The sequence below is a fragment of the Thalia democratica genome, chromosome 7, assembly GCF_965202585.1.
Source record: "Thalia democratica chromosome 7, ktThaDemo2.hap1.1, whole genome shotgun sequence".
Taxonomy (NCBI): Eukaryota; Metazoa; Chordata; class Thaliacea; order Salpida; family Salpidae; genus Thalia; species Thalia democratica.
Genome location: NC_139171.1, coordinates 8,186,844 through 8,205,365, shown reverse-complemented (window position 1 = coordinate 8,205,365; position 18,522 = coordinate 8,186,844). Strand labels below are relative to the sequence as shown.

Genomic DNA, 18,522 nt, shown 5'->3' with positions numbered 1-18,522 from the left:
AGAACAGTTTAAACTGTTTTAAATGCTAACTTCTCTTCGAGAAAAAAGCCTTTAAAAGTTATTTTATAAGCTAAACGTAAAGAAATTACTTTTAGCTTTAGTAATTTATCTAATTTTTAAACAATGAAGTCAACAGGTTAGCTAGAAGAAGATATAATAAATGCTATGATTCACTTGACAAAGTTGTTAACTTGTAAAAAAAAGATTTTTTATACGAACAATAAGCTTAGAACAGTTAACTTAAAATATTTACGTTTGCTATAATGATAATTAGTAGAATAATAAATAGAATAAAAAAAAAAATATAATAGAATAATTTACTAATATTCATTACTTTAACTATTAATAAACACACATGTGTGTTTTAAAACAAAATCTGGAAAGATAATGTTAAACAAATCACTTTATACGCTGTTTTACTACAGCAGAATTACGAAAAGTTAAGCTTATATGCAAACAATTCATTTAAAAGTTTGACTACAAGTAACAATTAGAAATAAGTATTGTTTTTTCAAAAAATAATTTTGTGTATAAGACTACTATTACAGCATATGTAATATATTTTGGTTTTAGGAAAAGAATAAATTGAGTTATAAAAAAAAAGTACTGAAACAAAATAGATTGCCTCTTAAGCCAAAGTAAATTTACGGGCACTTTTATTTTTAAACTCAGTTGTAACAAATTTTTATTTGAAATGGTTTTAACAATACTTCTCAACTTATGCAAAGGTTATTTTATTTTTTGAAAAAGTTCTTTTAAGTGTTTTCATGAAATATAGACTTACTAATTTGTACGAAAAGTAAGTTAGGCAGTTAAAATACTATGCATATTTTTATAAAAGCAACCAAAACTTTAAAGGTTCTAATTAACTTAAAAATTTCCTTAGTTTGAGCAAAACTTATATTAAATATTTTAATGTCTAGTTGATATTCTACGCATAGCTTACAAAAAAGTATTCTAAACAACATACAAACTTACACTTGAAGATTTTTCTAAAAGTGGTTTAAATTGCAAAATACCTACTTTAAAATATATATGAATTAAAATTTCATTTACACTAACTATGAGTGTTTATACTACTACTTTCAAGTTTAAAGCTACTTTTATGAGCTAAATAAGTAGTTTTAAAAAGTAGATTTACTGATATTAAAATTTATTTTATAGTTTAGATTTTACTGTAAACAAACAATTTTTGATTCATAACTAGTTTAGGCTATTAAAAAAAAAGTACTGTTACTAGAAGTAATTAAATTTGAATCAACTAAAGCTTGCTCCAATAACAACAAACAAACAATTTTTGAACGACAGTTATAAAAAAAGAGTGCTAGTTTTATTTATATTAGCAATATTTGAATAATTTTGTAGTATGTCTTAGTTTAAATATACCTATAAGTTGTTATTAAAGCTTATGCAATTTAGAATCACAAAAAAATTACTTAAAAATTTTAGTCTAGTGTTTTGCTGTTTTTGATTTACTGTTATATAAAAATAGTTTCAAATAAATAACACACATTATAAACGATTATTAAAGTGCAGCCTTAAATTTTACATTTGTACACTGTCTACAAACATTTTATGGATGATAAAAACGTTCAAAGTATAAGTTTAATGTTTATTTTAAAAGTTTAGCTTTTTGTATATGTATAGTTATAAAACAAAAACACCATAAGTTTAGCTTAGATAGTAAAATCTTATTTACTATTTTACTAAGTGGTTACTTTTTTTAAAATAGTTTATGTGCAAATATAACTTTAGTAAATGTTATAAATGTAAGTTAACTAAGAAGTAGTTATTCCTAAATTTTCTAACTTGTTAAAACTAGATCACTTATAAAAATTAATTAATATTAACAAGATCAGTTAAATTTTATCAAAAAATATGTTTTTGACTAGTGTTTGTTAACTAAATTATATTAGGTATTAATAAAAGCTATTGTAAAACATTTTTTAACAAAGTAGAATATATACGTACACGTGTGAAGAGATATTTGCACTAACATTAGAAATTTACTAATTGCTGTACAATGTTAACATTTTATGAAAATCAACTTAGTAAACTTATAGTAATTTTGATTAACAAAACTTAAACGAAAATGTTCAGCAATTGGGAGCAGGCTCAGTTCTTTTATAAGTAAGAACGTGCATTCAATATTAAACAAAATTTGCTGATACATCTACATGTATGTATAAATTTTATAGGTTCTTTACTCTTATTATTTACTATGCTATTATAAAGTGTTGCCTTTCATAGAACAATGAGCAAAAGATCAAGGTTATAATCATTTTGATCAAAAACAAAATTTCTAGAAGTAAAAACAAATGTATTTTTTTAGGTGTACTATACAAATTAAAAGTTCGCATAAACATTTTTGAAAAGCTTAAACTAAGCTCAGTCTTTTTTTTTCTTATAGCATTAGTTAGATAAAAATATTTAAAATGTATTTCTATTTTTCATAACTTGCAAATATGTTGCTTATTTCGTTAAGCATATTTGTATTCAAACTGTTTTAAAAGACTTAAAAGACTCGTTTGCTTACATATCTGAAAATTTCTTCTGTATTACTTTATATAATTTTTACAGTATATAATAATTGTTTAAATAAATATGCTAAAAAATTTTAGTAGTAAAAAATTATTATTAAACATACTTTAAACACTTTGTAAAAACCTAAATCTTTGTTTAACATTTCAAAAACATAATTTGAATTACAAAAAAACAAAGTTTCCGAAAAAATATTTATTTAAAGAATTTAATTACGAATATACAACCAAGGCATTTTACATTTAATTTTTTTGACATTTTTTTAGGAGTTTTTCTTTGAAATCTTGGTTGTAACCTGTAAATTAAATAAATGATCAGAAATTGTATTTTATTACTGTTTTACTTTAAAATAACTTTATTATAACTTAGTTCAAGTTTTACAAAAAATCAGATTAAAATATTAAAATTAACTTCACTTTTACCTTCAGTGTAGCTTTAAAGCTTGCTCATTTTATACAAATAAAAATAAATATTAATAAATTAAACATACTCAAACAACTAACATCAGTGTAATTTTCTATAAGAATAATTAAATAACAATGAATTAAAAATATTTACACATTTAACTTCAGTATAAATTAAATGTACTTACACATTTAACTTCAGTATAAAATAATTATGCTAACACATTTAACTTCAGTATAAATTAAATATACTTACACATTTAACTTCAATGTAGTTTTCAAGTCCATATTATTAAAAAAATAGTAGTAATTATAATAGATTAAATATACAAACACATTTAACTTCGGTGTAGTTTTCAAGTCCGTATTATTAAAAAAATAGTAGTAATTATAATAAATTAAATATACTTACACATTTAATTTCAGTACAAACTACATAAACTAACACATTTAACTTCGGTGTAGTTTTCAAGTCCGTATTATTAAAAAAATAGTAGTAATTATAATAGATTAAATATACTTACACATTTAACTTCAGTGTAGTTTTCAAGTCCATATTATTAAAAAGTAGAAGTAATTATAATAAATAAAATATACTAACACATTTAACTTCAGTGTAGTTTTCAAGACCATATTATTAAAAAAGTAGTAGTAATTATAATAAATTAAATATACTAACACATTTAACTTCGGTGTAGTTTTCAAGTCCATATTATTAAGAAAATAGTAGTAATTATAATAAATTAAATATACTAACACATTTAACTTCAGTGTAGTTTTCAAGTCCATATTATTAAAAAAATAGTAGTAATTAAAATAAAATAAGTTAACACATTTAACTTCAGTATAAATTAAATATACTTACACATTTAACTTCAATGTAGTTTTCAAGTCCGTATTATTAAGAAAATAGTAGTAATTATAATAAATTTAATATACGCACACATTTAACTTCAGTATAAATTAAATGTACTTAAACATTTAACTTCAGCATAAAATAAATATACTCACATTTAACTTTAGTATAAACTAAATATACTCACATTTAACTTTAGTGTAAAATAAATATACTAACACATTTAACTTCAATGTAGTTTTCAAGTCCATATTATTAAAAAAATAATAGTAATTATAATAAATTAAATATACTAACACATTTAACTTCAGTATAAAATAAATATACTAACACATTTAACTTCGGTGTAGTTTTTAAGTCCGTATTATTAAAAAAATAGTAGTAATTATAATAAATTAAATATACTAACACATTTAACTTCAGTAATAGTTAAATATACTAACACATTTAACTTCGGTGTAGTTTTCAAGTCCGTATTATTAAGAAAATAGTAGTAATTATAATAAAACAAATGTACTTACACATTTAACTTCAATGTAAATTAAATATACTCACACATTTAACTTCAATGTAGTTTTCAAGTCCATATTATTAAAAAAAGTAGAAGTAATTATAATAAATTAAATATACTAACACATTTAACTTCGGTGTAGTTTTCAAGTCCATATTATTAAGAAAATAGTAGTAATTATAATAAATTAAATATACTAACACATTTAACTTCGGTGTAGTTTTCAAGTCCATATTATTAAAAAATAGTAGTAATTATAATAAATTAAATAAACTAACACATTTAACTTCGGTGTAGTTTTCAAGTCCATATATTAAAAAATAGTAGTAATTATAATAAATTAAATATACTAACACATTTAACTTCAGTGTAAATTAAAAATACTAACACATTTAACTTCGGTGTAGTTTTCAAGTCCATATTATTAAAAAAATAGTAGTAATTAAAATAAATTAAATATACTAACACATTTAACTTCGGTGTAGTTTTCAAGTCCATATTATTAAAAAAATAGTAGTAATTATAATAAATTAAATATACTAGCACATTTAACTTCGGTGTAGTTTTCAAGTCCGTATTATTAAAAAAAATAGTAGTAATTATAATAAATTAAATATACTAACACATTTAACTTCGGTGTAGTTTTCAATTCCATATTATTAAAAAAGTAGTAGTAATTAAAATAAATTAAATATACTAACACATTTAACTTCGGTGTAGTTTTCAAGTCCATATTATTAAAAAAATAGTAGTAATTATAATAATTTAAATAAACTAACACATTTAACTTCGGTGTAGTTTTCAAGTCCATATTATTAAAAAAATATTAGTAATTATAATAAATTAAATAAACTAACACATTTAACTTCGGTGTAGTTTTCAAGTCCGTATTATTAAAAAAAATAGTAGTAATTATAATAAATTAAATAAACTAACACATTTAACTTCAGTGTAGTTTTCAAGTCCGTATTCACCCAACTCTCTGCCTTGCCCGCTCATTTTATATCCGCCAAACGGCGTCATTGCGCTGAACTTGTCGTAATCGTTAATCCTGTTTGAAAGTAAAATATAATATTTATAAAGTAAGCAGTGTCTATTCAAATGTTTCTAGTTTTTATGACCACATGTCACTTATATATATTTTTGAATTAAAAATAGAAAAAAATAAAAAATATAATAACAAAACATTTATAACAATAGATTTTATTTGTTTGTTTTCTCTTTCCTTGTAAAATACTATGGAGACTAATTTAAAACTAACTTATTCTCCCTCCTTATACAAAACCGAAATATGAAACTAATTGTAATGTCCCTAATGTCAAACCTCAGTTATGAAATCAACCATTTTTCCTTCTAACATAAAAACTTGAACATGACACCAACCAAATTGTTCCTTCTAATGTAAAAAACCCTATTATGAAACCAACCATGTTGTCCCTAATATCAAAAACTCAAAAAACTCTTCATACAAACCCAGAAACGAAACTGACCGTATTGTTCCTCCTCATACATTACCCACAATCAAAACTGACCATATTGTTCCTCCTCATACAATAGCCACAATCAAAACTGACCATATTGTTCCTCCTCATACAATAGCCACAATCAAAACTGACCATATTGTTCCTCCTCATACAATAGCCACACCAAAACTGACCATATTGTTCCTCCTCATACAATAGCCACAATCAAAACTGACCATATTGTTCCTGCCCTCAACGACTGGGCAACCACGTGAGCCTTGTCCAAATCGGTGGTGAATATGGATGCTGCAAGCCCGTATGTCGAGTTGTTGGCTCTCTCCACCACTTCGTCGACTGTCTTGAACTTCAGTATCTGCTGCACCGGTCCGAAAATCTGCGTACGGAAAATTTTAGCTAACAATTAGCCGAACAAAAATAGTTCATTATTGTTTCCGACAATATTTGTAAGTATTTTAAACAAAAAATGACCAAAAGCTTAATTCGTGAGAAAATGTTTTACAGTTTTTTTTGCAGTTATAATAAATATTGTTTTTTTAATATTTATTGTATTTTCAAAGATTGCATTTCAATGTTATGCTAGAGTCCAAAAAAAAAAAAAACCATAACTATTAATAAAAAAAGTTTAACAAAATATTTATAACTTTTACTTTTACTTTTTCAAAAAAACACTTTTATAATAGAATTTATTTAAAATTAAACTAAATTTTCCTACTTCTTCCTGTGCGATCCGCATGTGGTCTTGTACGTCGGCGAACACCGTCGGTTGTATGAAGAACCCTTCGTCACCATGGCGACCGCCCCCGCACATCATCTTGGCCCCGTCGTCCACCCCCGATTTGATGAGCGAACAAATCTTGTCGAATTGCTCCTTGTCAACCTTAAGTATAGAGCATATATAACTATGTTGCTATGATGTTTATTTACTATAATGTTTGAATGACCGGATGAGAATTTTTTTGTCGAATCGTTCGCTGTCGACCTTAGACGATCATTGTAACCAATTTGAGTTTTTGTCGTTAAAATTTTTAATAATATAATTTTTTTACAACTTTGTCGACCTAGTAGAAATATCGGTTTCTGTATATGACGTATTTTGTTTTAGAAAACTAATGAAGGTAATACTTTATAGTATTCCAACTATCTTACTTGTGTAAGATACAGCATTGCAAAGTAAAACTTAAAACATACAGTATTAGAAGTATTTCAAAAACTACCTGAGGGCTCTGTTAAAACTACCAACTCTAACAAGAATACTTTTCGCTTTATCAGCACCTTTATCCCAAATATCAAACCTGTGGTCCTTGTTCGACGCCCATTTCCCACGGGCTTCCAACCTTCCTCTTCTGAGCTCTCTCAACGCTCCTCTTCACAAACTCGTCGTATATGGACTCCTGGACGAAGATCCGGGACCCGGCGCAGCAGCATTGACCCTGGAAAATTTAATTAAGGTAGTTAAAATATCACAAAAAGCTTTAAAAATCGCTGAAAGATGAGATACGAACAGTGTTCACCATAGGAAACGTATATACTTAAGTGTAAAAGCTACGTCATTACTCTAAACTTTATAACTTTAAAAATGATAAAATACTTTTAGCTTGTATGTTTAAACTGTCTAAGCAGAAATCTAAGCAGAGTTTTGGTACGTTTTATTTTGAGGTAAGATACGTAAAAGTGTTGTGTAATTTACTGGTGATGTTGTATCAAATTCCTAGTTTAGAATATTTCACCGTTTTAAAAGTATATTAGCAGAAAGTTTAACAAAAATAAAAAACTTACATTTTAAAAAAATGATACCTAACACCAGGGGCACAGCGTGGGGAGGGACACTGGCGCATGTGTGCCTAACAAAAAAAGAAAAGAAGTAAAAAAAAAGAATGTAGTGTTTTTATCCTTTATTGTTTACTTTTTCTGCTTAATTTGTCTTTTTTTAACTATGTTTATCTAGTATTCAAAAAGTTAAACGAAAATTTGAATACCAAATAGTGACAAACTAAGAAAATTACCAAATATTCTAATTCGGTGCGCAAACGAAAGTGTAGACTCAAAAAGCACGCAACTAACTAGTGCACCGCTGTAGTATAACCTTATGGCAGATTTTTCTACAAAAAGTTTACAAAAATACGTCACGCTTAAAGAAAAATTTAACAATTTTACAAGCTTTTTTTTTTGCTACAATAAATGTTAAGACAGTCTACTATTAGTTTTCTGAACTTTATTTTGTAAACATACAAGAAAAAGCGTGTTGGCCTATGAGAAAAATAAACTTTGTTTGTAGTTTTTATTTTAAACGAATACAATCAGATGAATTACATTTAAAAAGTATACTTTGAACAATTTTACAAAATTGTAATAAGCTGTAATAACAGTTATAAAGTTGGTCTATTTAACTTCTGTGTAACTTCATTTAAATAATGTGCAATGAGGTGTTCTTATCACTGTATAATGTCATTGTATATTAAAGAAATTAATATTTTTTTCGTAAATAAAACAGATACTTTCGTTTTACTGAATATATTCATTTTTACAGATATAAAGTTTACTGTAAGTAGTAAAAACAATTTTTATTTAGTAAGTTTACATTTGCGCAAGTATAAGTAATTCTAATAAAGTTTATGCTTTTTTTTAATTGTAAAATTTTGTAGTATATAAGTATCTTTTAAAACAATTACTTCGAATTTCTTTTACTTAATGAATTTATTTTAATCATGTTACTTGTAAAAAAAATCTTTTTATATTTTTATATTTTTTAATTTATAAATAAAAATGTTATAGCTAATTACAAAAGTTTTAGTTTAGGAGACTTTTTGAGAAAAAAGTTTTTGCATCCCCTGACCATTACAAGGCTACGCCACTGCTTTATACTTCAAGTTTTAGTACTTAATAAGCATGATTGTTCGATGTTAGTTGTTTAAGTGTTATGATATAGTATTTTGTAAATAAAATTTTAGATAGGAAAACAAAAAAAAACTAGTATTAACTAAAAATTCACTTCGTTTTAAGAAGTTTAACTGATAAATAAAATTAACTTAGTTTGAAAAAAAGTTTTACGTGAAAATTCAAAAAAAAATATTACAACTACATTATCGCGTACCTGGTTAAAGAAAAGACCAAAATGGCTTTTTTCGACAGCCAGATCGAGATCGGCGTCTTCAAATACTATATTAGGGGATTTCCCTCCGAGCTCCAAAGTGACCCTTTTCAAATTGGAAGATGCGGCCGCTTTCATCACAATGTGTCCGACCTGATAATTTGATACTCACTATAAATACTTTTTATCAACTCCACATAGAACTACTTTTAGCACTTTATAAAATCATATTTACGTTTTATTATACAAACTTACATCAGTCAACCCAGTGACTGCGACCTCATCTACACCAAGTTTAACTTAAGTTCAATAGAAGTTTAATTTTATAAATATCAATTAGTCTCATATGGTTTTTAATTGAAACTAACTTCGGTCGACCCGGTGAACGCCACCTTATCAACGTCCAAATGTTCACTTATGGCAGCTCCAGCTGTTGGTCCGAACCCTGGAACCAAGTTGACAACCCCGGCTGGGAACCCGGCCTGTTGATTGGTTAATAAAACTAAAAAAATAGCAATATTTATAAAACAACCTTTTATTTTAAAATTCTAAAAATATAAGTAAGTTAATTAAAAAAGCTAAAAACTACATCATAACTATCATTAACCTTTCTTATTTTAAACTGCTTAGCACGGCTTGAAACTAGCAATATTTAAACAATGTTTTTAGTGAGCTGTCTAAAATACAATACACTATGCAGTAAAATATTAAATACCTAAATAACAACGTTCCCAAACCTCTTTGATTAGTTGTCCCACGTACATTAATTAGAGTAAGGAGTTTATCGGAGTTTTAGTTTAGTAAATTTGTAAACTTTAAGTGTTTTTTTTTAAGCCAGATCAAAAAAGATTCGATTAAACTTATAACATTTGTTTACAATGTTAAATATATTCTGATGAAACAAACCTCTTTGATGAGTTGTCCAACATACAGTGCGGTCAGCGGGGTCTGTTCGGCGGGTTTCATGACGACGGTGCACCCGGTTGCTAGGGCGGGCCCCAGTTTCCACGCTTGCATGAGCAGGGGAAAGTTCCAGGGGATTATCTGTCCGCACACCCCAACCGGCTCGTGACGGGTGTAGGCGAAGTAGTCGCCAGCTGGAGAAAAAAAAACTTATCAATTATATTTGTTTAAACATTTAAAAATACTTTAAAAGATAGTTTTACGACCGCTGTTTGTAAAATATTAAATATTTTTTAATCAGTTTAATATTTAATTTTGATGCTTTCTATGCTAGTATTACAAACGTCTTTGAATTCAAGTGAAATTTATGTTTTAAACTATAAGTTAGTATAATATATAAGTAAAGCTTTTGCATCAAAAAAAAGTACAAGCAAAAAAAATAAGTTGTTTAATATCTTGATAGTCAAATATAAATAGTTTAGTTTTATGAAGACTTTTCGGAAATAAAAAATAAAAAAATTTATTATTTCAAATAACAACTAACAAGCTCATATAATAAAAAACGTTTGTACTGTAACTACCTTATAATATAAAAAGTTTTCTTTGATCTATTGTTATAAAAACTTTTAGTGCAAAGTTTTTGTTTTGTAAGGTTAGTTAATGACTTAAAAATTATATCGTAAATCAAACTATTATTGAAAAAAAAAAAATATTTTACTCTTAAATACTAATATCCAAGTTTACAAGAATACTGCAAAAAAGGCTTTTAGATTTTATAGTTCGTTAAAAATTCTTAATTCTTATACAACTTTTCTGACGGTTGTTACTGTAATTAGTAAATTTTATATTTATTAATAATTAAATTTTATTATTGTATTTAAAAGTTTTCACACTTCCTATACAAACTGTTTTATACTCTTCAAACAATGTTGAAAAATACTGGTTTAAATCAAAGTAGTGATTTAATTCTTGTAGAAAATTAAAAGATTATTTATCTAATAATTTAGTCAAAGTTTAAAAACTGTCAATCATCTTTATACGATTAAAGTTAAAACTCATGTTTAGTGAACAATATCGTTTAGATTTTTGGTGCTGCTCTTTTTAATTGGTTTACATATATTATGTGTTTTAGTTTTAATAAAACAAATAAAGAGATCTCAACTGACCGTAGAGTTTGTAAAATAAATTCTTGAAAGAATAAATTCATTGATATACATATTTTAGAAATAGTATTTACATATTTAGAAATGATTAACTTTACAATTTTTAGTATTATTATTTCTTAGGTAAATAGTTAAAAAAACTTTACAGATATTGAAATTTCGTGATAATGTGCTTTTTATTCAAAATTCGTTCAAAACTTTTAGTTTTAGGTAGTGTAAATTAATCTCCGTCACAAACATAAACTGTCAATCTAAATTGAAAACATAAACTTATTTTTTGCATAATTATATTAAAACTACTTTTTCTTTAGGTTAAAACTAATGAAAAATTGGTGGAGTGGAGAGCCTATTTTTATCAAAAATAACTATTTTATTGGTATTTGAAGCACAAGTTAGTGTACTACGATAAACTAATAAAAATGCTTGTTACAAGAGTAGTAGAAGAAATATGTAATTTTTAGCTCAAACTATTTGTAAAGTCGTTTTGAAACTGAAAGTAATCAACTAAAATCAATTTTCCACAAAAGTTATTTATTTAGTTTTTTGTCTTAACTGAAAAATAGTGCTCAACTTACTGGAATGTAAAGAGTTTATTTAAATAAATATGAATTAAATAAATAAGTATTATTTTAATAATTTAGGAAGTTTTAAGCTAGCCGTCTAACTTTGTTTGCATATGTCAAAAATAATATAAGCCACCAGCAAATGTGAACAGTTATTGGCTCTAACTAAAATTCTACAAGCCGACCAACAAAAGTTTGTTTTGAATTAAAATGTTTTCTACATCGATCACATTGCAAACTAGTAGTTGCATGTAAACAGTAAGGTAACTTATAAAATAAAAACAAACATGCAAACGTGTTATTTTCGGTGCAAAGTATTGTTTACAAAACTAATAAAACGTGCTCACATTTATTCAAATTATTTAGCCTTTGCTAGTAGAATTAGTTTTAGTCATTTAAGGAAAGTTTCTAGGTAAAATTAAAGTTTTAGTTGTTTATTAACAGACTTTAATCAATTTTCAAAAGCATACGCAGAAAAATAATAATTTAATTTACACATTTGAAACTTTATAAAAAATAGAGACATAAGTAAGGTAAGTATGTATTTACATTGTTAAAGTTTAATTAACTTAACTAAGAAATAAATTACGCTCTGAAAGTACTCCTTTTAAACAGTTTTAAAATAAATTTAGTTTTTGTTTATAGTCTAAAAGAGGTAGTAATATTAAAAAATCTTTAAAAATATAAACAAGTATGAAAAAAATCACTAACTTACTGGGATGACTTTTCCGTGAATCTTATCAGCCCATCCAGCGTAGTATCTATTTACATAATAAATCGTGTAAAAAATTTTAAATTAATATAAGTTAGTCAAACTTCATTAAATTTAGTTTACAGTTAGATCTTTTCCAAAAATTAAACTGATGATAAACAAAAACTATGTCCAAAAGTATTTTCTGCAATGTTATGTAGAAAAGTATAACTATTTTTATTAGAAAAGTTGTAAACTTCACTCATTAAATATACGAATGTAACTGTAATAGTTAAGCATCGTATTATATATTAGAAATACTCCTTTTATAGATCATTAAGTTTATAAACTTTTAAAACTTATAATGTTTTTACATAGCTAGTTATAACAATAAATTTAATAAAATTATTAAAATTTTTGTTTCTAAAAAATAAATGTACAAAAGTGGTAAAATTACTACTTTTTTTTAATAAACACTACCTGTAACATTCAATAGACAAATGGAGATCAGCGGCATAAGAATCGGTGTATGGTTTTCCGTTATCCAGGGTTTCCAAACTCTAAAAACAAGTATTTAGTTATTATTTTTTATAAAACTATAAGAATCAGTGTATGGTTTTCCGTTATCCAGGGTTTCCAAACTCTAAAAACAAGTATTTAGTTATTATTTTTTATAAAACTATAAGAATCAGTGTATGGTTTTCCGTTATCCAGGGTTTCCAAACTCTAAAAATAAGTATTTAGTTGTTGTTTTTGATAAAATTAAAAGAATCAGTGTATGATTTTCCGTTATCCAGGGTTTCCAAACTCTATAAATAAGTATTTACTTTAGTTATTAATTTTTATAAAACTATAAGAATCAGTGTATGGTTTTCCGTTATCCAGGGTTTCCAAACTCTACAAATAAGTATTTACTTTAGTTATTAATTTTTATAAAACTATAAGAATCGGTGTATGGTTTTCCGTTATCCAGGGTTTCCAAACTCTAATAACAAGTATTTAATTTAGTTATTAATTTATATTAAAATAAAAGAATCAGTGTATGGTTTTCCGTTATCCAGGGTTTCCAAACTCTAAAAACAAGTATTTAGTTATTATTTTTTATAAAACTATAAGAATCAGTGTATGGTTTTCCGTTATCCAGGGTTTCCAAACTCTAAAAATAAGTATTTAGTTGTTGTTTTTGATAAAATTAAAAGAATCAGTGTATGATTTTCCGTTATCCAGGGTTTCCAAACTCTATAAATAAGTATTTACTTTAGTTATTAATTTTTATAAAACTATAAGAATCAGTGTATGGTTTTCCGTTATCCAGGGTTTCCAAACTCTACAAATAAGTATTTACTTTAGTTATTAATTTTTATAAAACTATAAGAATCGGTGTATGGTTTTCCGTTATTCAGGGTTTCCAAACTCTAATAACAAGTATTTAATTTAGTTATTAATTTATATTAAAATAAAAGAATCAGTGTATGGTTTTCCGTTATCCAGGGTTTCCAAACTCTATAAATAAGTATTTACTTTAGTTATTAATTTTTATAAGACTATAAGAATCAGTGTATGATTTTCCGTTATCTAGGGTTTCCAAACTCTATAAATAAGTGTTTAATTGTTTGTTTAATTATGTTTTAATCAGGATCAATATAAGGTTTTCAATTATCAAAGATTTCAAAACACTAAAATTAAATGTTACTAGTTTAAGTAAAGCAAGAATTAGTATAAGGTTTACCGTTATCCAGGGCTGCTCTAAAAATTAAAACTTTACTGTTTCTTTTAAGTATGTTTCAATTAGAGTTGGCAAAAAGTTTTGAATTCATTTATTTCAAAAACGTTTAAAATAATCTGAAAATAAGTAGGTTAGTTGTCTAATTTAATAAATGTATTTGGATTTGGGTAAAACTATGGACAGTCAAGTTCAAATGTAACCTATGTTTAAACTACAACTTTTTACTATTGAATTTTTTTTTCAAAAAAAGTAGAATTTCTTTTTTTTTATAAGTATGTTTTATTTTCAGTCATACTAAGGTTTAAATTTTTCATTTTTTGATTTACAGTTGATTTTCTAATCTTTCAACTTACACAAATAAAAAAAATTGGCAACAAGTAAACTGCAAGAAATAATTACTAAATAATGTTATAACATACTTTAACTATTTACAAAATAAGCAGATAAAGTTAACCTACTTATGACACAGAAAACATTACTTCAAATGTACAATTGTTCATATGGCTTTATTTTTTAGTTTAAATTCATATTTAAACCATCAGATAAGAGAGTAACTATTATTATTTTTTCTAACTTAAGAATGTACTGATAAAGTACTTTCAGAGTGTAGTTAACAAGTGAAAAATAGGTTTTTCTCACTAGTATATAAAGAAAAGGTTCAAAAATCAACGTTTTACCTGAGCAATCGATAAGAATTATTTTCAAAGCTTTAGTTTTAGTATGCTGTAGATGTTTAAATCAAATTTTATTGATAAAAAAGAACAAGTTCATTAATCAAAAAGTAACTGATTACAATTTTGTTAAATTTAAATTGAAGATTAATTCTGTAAAATACGATTAAACATTTTAGGCTGCTTAATTTATACAAAGTAAAGTTAGAAGAAAGTACTAACAAAAAATGTAATATTAAATGTGTTTAGTTAGAAAACATAACTTAAAATACAAGTTTAAAAGTTCATAAATTTAAAACTAATAAAAAAACTGTAAGTTCAATTTTTTTTATTGAAAATATTTTTGTAAGTTTAAAATACCATGCTAAAATGTTCATCTTTTATTTAACTAAATAAGTTTCGTTGAATGTAATACATAAACTATAAGTACTATGTTTAACTTATATTAACAGACTAATTGCAGTTTAACATCATTTGTGTTAATTTCTTTAAAATGCTGAAACAAAAAGTAGCCGGTTAGATTTACTGAGTTATAAGTAGAATTTAAACTATTTTAAAACGAATATGTTGAATTGTATAGCTTTTTTTATATTTAGATAATAAATAAACAAATAAATTTTGAAATTTTTTTTCAAAGCAAGTTCTTCTGCTTATCGTTAGACAGCAAGTTTTTATATTAACAAAGTGCAACAAAACAAATAAAAACAAATAGTTTCAACGACAAACGTTTAACTTATAGCTAGATTAATTTTTACAAAGATGAGTATAACGGTGAACTTTTACATAAAATATAAAACAACAACCTTACTTTAAATAGTATCAATGAAATTATGTTAGAAATGATATCAACTATCAGCAAGGCTAGCCTGTCTCGGTCAAATTTATATTAAAATATAGAACAAACACTAAAAAACATAATTGGAATTAAAACAACAAAAATCAGCTAACTTTAATAGTAATTAATTACACCAAAACTTTTATCAGCTTACAGCGAAATAAAACTACTACAAACATGATTGTAGTATTAAGAAACGAATAGAAGTATTAATAGTATTATAAATATAATACTAACAGCGAGATAAGTCCTATCTCTCTCCATAAGTTTTTACAACAACCTTATAAATAAGAACCATCATAAAATAAACAACAATCTTATATACAATAACATAAACATTACGTTAACGTAGGAAGATTAAATAACAATATAAACACAATACTAAATAAATTATCATTAATAATGATAAATAAACATAATAATAAATGAAAAAATATAAACATAGTATTTACAAATAAGTATAAATAAAAATATAAGCATAATGCTAACATTGACATTACAACTAATAGCATAAACAATTTCACAAACGTAGTACTATAAAAATGAATTAACGTAATCTTATAATAATTAAAATCAAAAAGTACTAACAGCTAGGTAAGTTCTATCTCTCTCCATAAGATCAGCCAACTTGTACAACAATCTTCCCCTCTCCGTGGCATCCATCCTCCTCCACGGAGAGTCGAGTTTGAACGCTTGTCTTGCGGCCTTCACTGCCAGTTCCACATCGGCCTGAAAGAATATGTTATAATAATATTTCTCTTTATTTATTATTGTTTGTTACTAAAAGTTATAACGCTTGTCTAGCTGCTTTGTTAGCAAGCTCAACATCGTCCTTAAGAATTTTAAAATAAATTGTTTATTGTATTATAGCTCTAAATCTTGTCTTGCCGCCTTCACTGTCAGTCCCACATCGGCCTGAAAGAGGAAAGATATTATATCACTCTTTTTATTTTTTTTGTATTTGTTATTAAAGTTTTAACACTTGCCTTGCTGCTTTAACTGCTAGTTCAACATTAGCCTTAAGAAATTTAAAATAAGTAACTTAATGTTTTTTTATGTTATCTATTGATTGTTTGTAATTTTAGTTTATCACCCCTTTCGCTGAACTAACTGCAAGTTTAACATCGGCCTTTAGAAGTTTAAAATAAAATAATTTTTAGTTAAAGATATATTATTTTTGTTTTGTGTTATAGATTGAACGCTTGTCTTGCTGCTTTAACTGCAGCTTTAACGTCTGAATGTGTATAATAACCTTTTGTAGTACAAAAAATGTCGATACTCTGGTTTTGCACTCAATAAAGATAAATTATCAAGTAGAAAGTATGCAGTTATAAATGATTTTAGTAAGTTAATAAACATTAATAAGTTTAAGTTTACTTTTACTTAGTTTACTTAAATACTTTTTTTTATTTATTTACTCAAGTTCGAACAAGGTCGAACATTTTTTGATATTAGTCATTCTAGTCAAACGAAAATTTTGATGTATTTAGTTAAAAATTAGCTACTTTTTATAATTTTGTTTTTTTATTTTACGAGTACGTTTATAAAAATGCTAATAAATCAAGCTTAAGAACCGCAAAGGTGTCAAAATTTTTTAATTAATTAAATACTTTTGACATAAGAAATATTTCTCACCTTCTATGCGGTTACTGTGTCAAAAATATAGTTAAAATAAAATATACTTTGTTACATGTTTAAAGAATAAATTTTTTGTAAACGTTTTTCCTAATAAAAATACATTTTAAACTTTAAAAAAACTTTTATACTTTTGTTAACTACTTAAAATATAAAACAAGTTCTTTTATTCTTCTACGTTCTATAACTTTTTTAGAGCATTGATTTAATGTTGCGAAATTTTAAAGCAAATCAAATAAATTTTTGTTTAATTTTTACTATCTTTTAATTTTAAACACATATTTAAATATTTTTTTATTTAATTACTAATTACTACCTTATCACCTTCTTGAACTTGACATATAACTTCTTCAGTACATGGGTTCAATGTGGTGAAAGTCTTTCCCGAAACTGAATTCCTCCATTCATTGTTTATGAATATCTGAATATTTTTATTTTATTCAATTTATACAGAAAATTATGTTAGGCTAAAAGGCGAGCGGTTATTTATAATTTATTGAACAATAACACACATATAAGGTTCAAGATAATTTGAAAGATTATTAACAGTTATTTTAATTAAGAGCTATTTGGTTTCCCAGTTAAAAATAATTTTTTATACAAAATGTACGTATTAGTCTAAGCTTAAGCGCTTCAGAAACTTTAGTATCATGACTAAAATATTAGTTACTTTAGTCAACAATAAAACATTTTTAATATTCAAAGTATTTGACTCGATAGCAATAAATATTTAAAAACAACTTCTATTTAATTTTTGTTTACTGTTAGTTTTTATTTAGATCAAAAACTATAGATAGAAATTTAGGTTGTACAATTTAAGTGTAACAACTAAAATATTTTTTTTAATTTTAGTAAGACTTTTGATTTTTAAAAACTTTAGAACATGTATTTTCATTGGTGAAAACAGTTTAAAAAATTCTTATACAATGTTTAAACTTAAGTAAAATTTATTTTTATATATTTTAAACGGTTTATCGAAAAAACGAAACTCTACAATTTTAGTTGTACCTTTTATATCAAATACTGATAAAAAATTAATAGTTTAATATAATTTACAAAACTAACTTGAGTGCACTTGATTTCAGGATTTTTAATTGGTTCCGGGATTCCCATTTTGTTATTATTTGCAATTAAATATTAAACTACAACTAAAAAGTCAAAACGTTTAAAGTTTGGATAAAAACATTTTTTTTCATAGGCACATTTTGAAGTAAGCAAACAGTAACATTATGCAGTTAAAAGCTAATTACTAAAAGGATATATCTAGCTAATATGCGAAACGTTACATGTACAAATAAAGATAATTTACAATGTAGTGAAACAAAACATAAATCTGACTATATCACGTGGTTAAAAATGACGTTATACCATACCAATCAACTAAAATATAGAACAAAAAAGTGCGATTTAAACAAGTTAATTTTTAATATAGAGCTTCGTAAAATCAAGTT

The 18,522-nt window shown here is 25.1% G+C and overlaps 1 protein-coding gene across 1 annotated transcript; it reads right to left on the bottom strand.

Annotated features, from left to right (window-relative positions):
* Nucleotides 1-2,721: 2,721 nt before the first annotated feature.
* On the bottom strand, nucleotides 2,722-18,221 carry LOC145840585 (aldehyde dehydrogenase, mitochondrial-like). Its single transcript, XM_082947889.1, has 13 exons — nucleotides 18,137-18,221; nucleotides 17,388-17,492; nucleotides 16,025-16,165; nucleotides 12,685-12,764; nucleotides 12,225-12,274; nucleotides 9,791-9,981; nucleotides 9,253-9,366; nucleotides 8,888-9,037; nucleotides 7,089-7,226; nucleotides 6,509-6,673; nucleotides 6,012-6,169; nucleotides 5,249-5,363; nucleotides 2,722-2,836 (listed from the first exon to the last, which is right to left on the bottom strand). The coding sequence occupies exons 1-13, from the start codon at nucleotides 18,182-18,184 to the stop codon at nucleotides 2,804-2,806; spliced, it is 1,488 nt and encodes a 495-aa protein (XP_082804015.1). The 5' UTR covers nucleotides 18,185-18,221; the 3' UTR covers nucleotides 2,722-2,803.
* Nucleotides 18,222-18,522: the final 301 nt, after the last annotated feature.